Genomic DNA, 7,658 nt, shown 5'->3' on the forward strand with positions numbered 1-7,658 from the left:
AGAGAGAGAGAGAGAGAGAGAGAGAGAGAATAATCTGCTGATGCCTCAGTTTGAGTCACATGATGTGAAAGAGAACCTGAATAGTGCCACAGTCGCTTCAGCCTGGTGGTTTCCATCTTGCGTCTTTCTCGCATGCACACAGCCATAAAGAAAGCGGTTATGCTCTACTGTCAATAAGAGCTCAGCGGTGATGGCCACAGTGCGGTGGGACAAGAGCGCGTGCGATGCATTCTGAAGATAACGTACGTTTTCACAAGATTCTGCATATTGTCACTAGCAGATGTCACATGAGATGATATTCAAAAGTCAAGTGTTATGAAGACTAATGGAAGCTGTATGAGATGTGACAAATTATTTGACACTTTGGTAGTAGTGAGAATAGGGGGTATATTGTAATTGCAACCACCAAAATGCATCTGATACCTAAGAATTTACGTAGGCTACTTTATATATATATATAAAAAAACATTTGAGGTTACATTTATTCAGCTGATTTAAATGCATTTACAAATTGACTCATGGATGGATTTTACATGAGAAATACAGAAACATTTATGAAATAAGTATGATAACACCTCAAATAAAATATATTTATACCAGTTGGTTAGAGTAATTAAAATAATATAACTAATGATGCATATCAACTTCATTACAACAAGTGAAAACTAAACCAGTATTATATGCCAACAAAAAATCTGTACTTATATACCTTAAACTATAAAAGGTATAATTAATAATATTAATTGACTATATAGTGTGAAGTGCACATGCATCTAAATAGTCATAATAACAAATAGCCGTCAAGGAATGTAAAGAAAAAAAGTAGTATTCATTTCAACTCCTCACTGGTTTGTTAACCTTCACACATTCTTACCACAGCTTGAGAGTGCTATAACCAGAAAACCCCCCTGGGGACCATTAAACATGATTATATATGTAGTTTTTACACCAAGTATGAAAAACATTAGTTTCACACTGATTTCGTTAAGAAGCAAGTGCTAACAAAATGTACAGTCAAAGCATGTCATTAGCAAACAGGTAATATGCTAATAAAAACACAACGTACATTTTTAAAAGGCAGCACACAGTCTTATGCACAATTTATGCCTGCTTGAGCCTTGATGGAGTCTTTAGTCCCCGACCATTGTGTTCTGGTACTATTTAACGGTCACTTGAAGCCTACAGTTTAAAGTAACTGTATGTAGTTTTGTGTATTTTTGCAACTTTGGAGCCCTTTACAATTAAAGAGGCTATATGTATTCGGAAACCTTCGTTATTATCATAGACTGTATAAAAACATGGACGTAGTGTCCGTGACATCATCCGTAGGCTTCCGAAGAGCGTTTTTGAAGCTCAAAGTGGGCCGAGGCTGCCGTCGCCATCTTGGCAGCGAGTCACTCCCGGATAATCGAAAATGGGCGAAGAGGCGGGAGCTGGTTGCTGAAACCACGCCCACTTAGCTCGACGGTGGTGAAGCAGGCAATCCACCTTTCACTCAAGTGGCCACGCCCTTATTTATGCAGAACTTTAAGGCTTAATATAATTTAAATGGATGAGTTCTAAAAAAATTCACCCCCCTCACAGTTGTCATGAAGGGCAAAATTAGCTATATACACCAAAATAATTTTTTGAACCAGGCTGTAAACATGTTTTTTTGTGCTGTAAATTTGGGCATTTTAACAAAGGGAGTCTATAGGATTGACTCCCTTTTGCAGCCAGCCTCTAGCGGCCAGTTGGCGAATTACAGTTTAAGTCACTTCTGTGTTGGCCTCACGAGAGAAAGCGGGAGGTTGCTGCTTGGTTATTATTAGCGATTAGCAAGCACCGGTGGCCGTTAAGTGAACTGCAGCCAGCAACTTATTTGCTCGTGCTCTCGCACACGTAACATACAAGAGACTGAACGTGATTCAGTGGCCCTATATCAGTGTTGAAGCGACCCCAATAATGTGATATTATTGATAGCCTGATAAATATGGAATGATAGCCACTAAATATGGAATGGGAATTTTACCAGGGCAACCCCGCCAAAAACGTGGGTTTTCCCCCCTGGAACGCGATTTTTACCGGGTGAACCCCCTCGAAACGCCATTGGACTAAATTCTGGGTAGCAATTGGTCGGATTTTGTTGTGAAAACCTGGCAACCTTGGCCTACATATTCACGGCAAAGCTCTTTTTTCGTTCTTTGTTTAGAACTAAAAAAAATGTAATACCTTTGCGAGCATATCACTGTGGTAATTACAGCGGATAGCTGTGCACATGCATTTGTTGTTGCCATAAAACAACCCGACTTATACCCACTCACCAACTTAAATACTCCTAGAACAGATGTTTGGGGGGGGGGGGGCATTCGCCTTATTAGAAGTCAGTGTACCATCAGAGTGATTTTGTAACTGATCTTAAATTTACATACAGTTGCTTTAACATGCCCAGATCACATGCTTGGTTATTATACTTAAGGCTGTTTAAAGTTCCTGATCTTTAATTGACCATACACTGAGGAAGTGTAGGACGAATCACTAAATCCAATGAAAAATATCCATACCATCTTTAAGATTTTAATCGCTCGCTCAGAACTCAGACTTTGCGGTCAGAGAGCTCTCATGTGTACCTTTCAGGTCCCCGCTTGTAGCGCCGGACCCCCCTGATTTGTCTCTGCAAAAAATCCTGCGAACGCTTCCCCTGAACTTCTCAGCAGCAAACAGGTAGACCAGGGGATCCAAAGCCCCATTCAGGCAGGTTAGAGAGGAAGTAAGCCGGTTAGCCAGGGCTAGTCCTCTTTTGATGTGGCAGGATAAGTCTGGGTGTCCGTAACCCAGGATGAAGGTTGCACGGCTTAAGTGATAGGGCAGAAAGCACACTATGTAGATGACCATGACCAGACCAATGGTGCGGAGAGCTCGGAGTTTGAGTGCTGGCTCCAGCCTTGAACCTTTCCGCAGACTGTTCACTATCAGCAGGTAGCAAGAAAGCGTGGCAATGAAAGGTGGCGTGAAGGCTACGGCGAGAGAGACGAGAGCATGCCGTGAGGCCTTTTCTCTGTACAGTTGCAAGCATATGGTAGAGCCGTTGACTTCTGCAGTCTGCTTAGTGACCAGTAGGGGCGCCATAGACACTATCACCAAAGCCCATAGTGCAAAACTGGCTATGTGAGCGTAACGAGGGCGCCTGACCTTGAGGGAACGTACAGCATGTACCACAGCAAGGTATCTATCACCTGCAACACAGGCTAGGAAGTACAAACTGGCATACATGTTGACATAAAAGAAGAAGCCCGCAAGACGGCAGGGAATTTCACCAAATGGCCAATGTCCCCCAGTTAAATGATAAGTGGCTCTGAGGGGTAAAACGAAGATGTAAAACAGGTCAGCCACAGCAAGATGAAGCAGGAAGACATTGGCTGGAGAAGAGTTGCCTCTCTGGCGGGCGAAGATCCACAGGGCAAGGCTATTGCCATTCAGTGCCAGAAGGAAAACTATGATGTAGTAGAATCCAAAGATCATGTTCTCCACTGTACAGTCCACAGGTGGGCAGCTCTCCATGGATCGATTAGGCAGCAAGGTGGGAAGCTCTGTCAGGGGGGACTCCATTTTTGTAACTGCAAACAAAGGAAAAGAAAAACATTTTTGTTAATTGTTTGAATTAAAATAGAAATGCTAATATAAATGCTAATATAAAAATCTATCAATTTTATTTTTGAATTTATGAACCATGAACTGAATAATAAAAATATTAAATAAAAAAAAATATATATAAAAAATGTATATATATATATATACTTTTTTTATATATAAATAAAAATCAATGATGGCTTTTGGATGGCTTAAATTGATAGACAGTAGAAATTAAAAATAAAATAAATATATACATACACACACACAGACATATTTAAACATATGGTGTTCTTTTAAACTTAATATTGAAAAAATACTGGAAAAAAAAAAGTTTGACCTGTTCCACAGAAATATTAAGCATGTATGTATCAGATGGTGTCCCTAGAGAGCTGATCCCCTAGACAGATTGCATAATTTCCATGTAGGGAGCAGCAGCCATGCATGCTAGCTATAAATTATTAACATTTTGACAAAACACATAAAAAATTGATAGATCAACAATTAAGTCCACATTTGGCACACACTCCCATCACATATCCAAACCAACCTATGCTGCATCCAAGTTAATTTCATGGAACCCAAAAAGTTGTGACAAGAAATCAAAATGAAAATTGAAAATAGAACAGAACAGAAAAGAACAAGATTACATCTGCTTTTGGGAATATGTTTCCAAAGTTGCCCGTTGTCAAAACATGTTTACAAAAATGAAGCAAAGAATGCAGCAGTGATAGACCAAGTAACAATTTTTATTCCAGCAGCAGTAAAAATGTATCCTTCTCTGTGCACTTTGAGTAGTGAGGGAGGGTGCGTTACAGCTGTCTGGGTGTTTGGCAGCAATTCAGATGCTTCGATATTTGTGTCTCAGGAGTCTGAGCAGATGTCCCTGTGGAGCAGTCGACTACACACTCATTGCACCTCCACACACGCTACGCTGCATGAAGGTGCTGGTGCATCCCAAACCAGAGCCACTCCTGGCTATGTGCTTACAGTCTGAGCCAGCTGTCCTCATGGCATTCTGGTTTGTCAAATCTTTGGCGTGTGCACAGGGCAGCCTACCCTCAGATTCAATGAGCAAACTCTGTTCGGAAGAGGCATTCATTCTAACCCGCCATTCAATAACAGTTGCTCTATTAATAACCAGGCTGAATGAAGCATCTGCAGGGTTGAGCTGCATCAGAGAAGCATCTGCAGGGTTGACATAACGCTATTTATAAATTAATAATTCTAACCAAACAAACAAACAAATTAGGAATACATTTAGATTTTTTTTGGTTACACAATTTCGATAGTCCACTTTAGACATTCTACTAACTATAAGTAACTTTGTAAATGCATGTCAACTACATGTCAACAAATTCTAATTAATTTGCAACTACAGGTCTACTAACTCTCAGAGTAGACTGTTAGGGTAGGTTTAGGGTTAGTAGAATAAGTTGACATACTGTATATTTGCAAAGTTTCTGATAGTCATGATAGTATGTTGTTGACCCATCAAAATAAAGTGTTAGAAGATATTAAGTAGACAGTCTACTAATACTCTAATGACTGCTAGTTGACATGCAGTTGCAAAGTTGCTTACCGTTAGTAAAATGTCTAAAGTGGACTATCGAAATAAAGTGTTACCTTTTTTTTTTTTTTTTTTATAAACTCACATGTGTTCAAGGAATAAGTATGAGGAAGTATTGGCATTCTTATTGGTCTGATAGTCCAAATGCAAAATCAGTGGTTTGAATTTAAAGTTAATAGAGGCCTTGGGTTTGAATTTATAAAACGTTTAAAATTAATAAGAAAAGGGTTTCCTATGGCTGTGTTTTACCTTGAGTTCTGGAAGCGTGTTGGTTTTGGCAAAACAAATTGTTGGCAAAACAAATTGAATACTGAATTTCCTTTCCACATGCTTTGGAATACTTCTCTGAAAGATGCCTTTCTTCATGACTAAAATATGCTACCAAAACATTTCACAATAACCTCTCACTGGAGCTGGAATAATGGGGAGGCACTTTATCTATATTTTCAGAACACTACAGACAAACAAAAAGTGGGTGTGTACCAAGGAGTGTCTCAAGATCCTGCCATAGGAAAGTGCTGCGGAATTTGTAAACAAAGGGGAGGAAAATCCTCAAGTCCCAGAACATGCCAAACCCTCCAGTAATATAAACAGATAAAAGTAGAGAACTATAAAACAAGAAGCTGTCCTGAACTGTGCTTGGAGACAAAAGGCGTGATTTGCGATTGAGAAATCCAGATGTTAATAAATGGTTCTGGTTCTCTGGCGTGTGGTATGAAACTATATTGTGTGGTCCAGGAAAAACACATTTACTCAGACACACAAAAAAAGGCATTTCAAATGAAAAAGTATAATCCAGCAGCACCAGTCCAAGTGTTTCGTGGTCGTCTTGAAAACGCGCTCCAAACCCGACAGTCTTGAAGAACGAGGCTTCTCCACAGGCTGGCAACAATACAAAATCACTTTTGTGTTAAAGAAATAAGTGGGGGAAAAGCTGGGGTTGCAATGTGACACTAATGCTCCTATTAACCAAAGCTGAACTGCAGCTCTGCATGGACCAACACGCTTCCAGAACTCAAGGTAAAACACAGCCATAAGAAACCCTTTTCTTTTTACAGTAATGCACACATACATAAAATATGACAAGAAAGCAAATGCAGCACAACATTTCCTGTATTACATTTTTTATATCTGATTCCCTGATGTGATTGACTTACTTTGCTCATTCAAGCAAAGCAAAGCAAACTAATCCTAAACCTTTTACTTTACATTGCAGTGCTAAAATTACCCTTTAAAGACTTTTTCCTCTAACCAATAAACTCACCTTAGATGCAACAAAAAGAACATAAAAAATGGCATGCACATAAACTAGGAAAACACCATATGGTCACTTTAAAAAAAAATTCTATACAAATATAAATAATTTTACAAATGTGTAAAGATTAATTTGAAAGAATATATGCAAACAAGTTTCAATTGAGCCAGACAGCAGACACTGAGAGAGTAAATGAGAGACTCACCAGAGTGTTGATCCCTCAACAGCCTGTGCAGTAGTGACGGTCTTGAGTAGAGCAGAGGAGAGAAAGTTCTGCTGCCTGAAAAGCGAGAGCGAACCAGCAGCTTCTGTTGAGCAGCAGTGGAGTTTAATGGAGTTGAGACTCTAGTCTCTCAGGCTGAGCTGTGTTTGAGATACGATACTCTTTTTGTGTCGCCAACTAATTTGATCACAAAAACGCGGTTTGCAATGGGAAGGCTCTAATGTGACCCTTGACCTTAGCCTTTCTTTGCAATGCTATTTTCTTCTGAGGGCCACTTGTGTGCTCCACAATTACCCGAGTCAGAAGAAGCGGCACATTTCGACAGGGGGAGAATAATGGCATGCCTTGCAAGCAATGTGGAGCCAGTGGGGTACCATGGCAACAGGGACTAGCTTGCCTTTAGGTTACACCCCCCCCCACTTCGACCATATCAATAAACAGAAGATGAACTGAGCATTTAATAGGCCAGTTTATGAATAAAGACCAGAGATTATCCATTGTAGACTGTGGAAAGCCAGACAGACGAGGCCCCTTGGAACTCAGAGAATGAGTGAGAAGAAATTTGAGTTGAAATCACAAGGACAAGTAAGACCGAGAATAATAGACTGGGGTCCTTGTTTCTCAGTTCCCTGCTGTGGACTGTTGGGGCATCATACATTCTAGCAGCAGAGCAAAAATAAGGGCACGTGATCCTCAGACAGATGTGGAGCCCCAAGTGAACAGCAAGAGCAATAATCTGTCTTTCATTCTGGAAGATCACAGCTGTGTAGGACACACATCATCTCTTTTTCCTCTGTCTGGGCCCGTCTTCAACGATATGCTAATATAGTTCGCTTTACTGAATGAGCCCACTATCTAGTTGCCTCTATTCTACCAGAATAGGCTAAATAATACAGTGCCAAGTCTTAATTGGGACATCTCCAAGCCTCATTATATGCTGCACCCTCGAGACTTTGTTGCCCTGGGGCAAAACACAGTGTAACAGAGAAGAACTCATCTTC

General features: G+C 40.2%; 1 protein-coding gene across 2 annotated transcripts; it reads right to left on the minus strand.

The window, feature by feature from the left end:
• Positions 1 to 1,703: 1,703 nt before the first annotated feature.
• Positions 1,704 to 6,740, minus strand: LOC107552259 (uracil nucleotide/cysteinyl leukotriene receptor-like). Of its 2 annotated transcripts, none has more exons than XM_016234116.1 (2): positions 6,640 to 6,740; positions 1,704 to 3,596 (listed from the first exon to the last, which is right to left on the minus strand). In XM_016234116.1, exon 2 carries the CDS (start codon positions 3,586 to 3,588, stop codon positions 2,569 to 2,571), a length of 1,020 nt encoding a protein of 339 aa, XP_016089602.1. In that variant the 5' UTR covers positions 3,589 to 3,596; positions 6,640 to 6,740; the 3' UTR covers positions 1,704 to 2,568. The 2 variants fall into 2 exon arrangements, with proteins under 2 accessions (XP_016089602.1, XP_016089603.1); XM_016234117.1 differs by lacking the exon at positions 6,640 to 6,740 and adding an exon at positions 5,985 to 6,054.
• Between the last annotated feature and the right edge of the window lie 918 nt (positions 6,741 to 7,658).

Source organism: Sinocyclocheilus grahami, unplaced genomic scaffold, assembly GCF_001515645.1.
Source record: "Sinocyclocheilus grahami isolate Dianchi unplaced genomic scaffold, SAMN03320097.WGS_v1.1 scaffold444.1, whole genome shotgun sequence".
In the NCBI taxonomy this organism is placed as follows: Eukaryota; Metazoa; Chordata; class Actinopteri; order Cypriniformes; family Cyprinidae; genus Sinocyclocheilus; species Sinocyclocheilus grahami.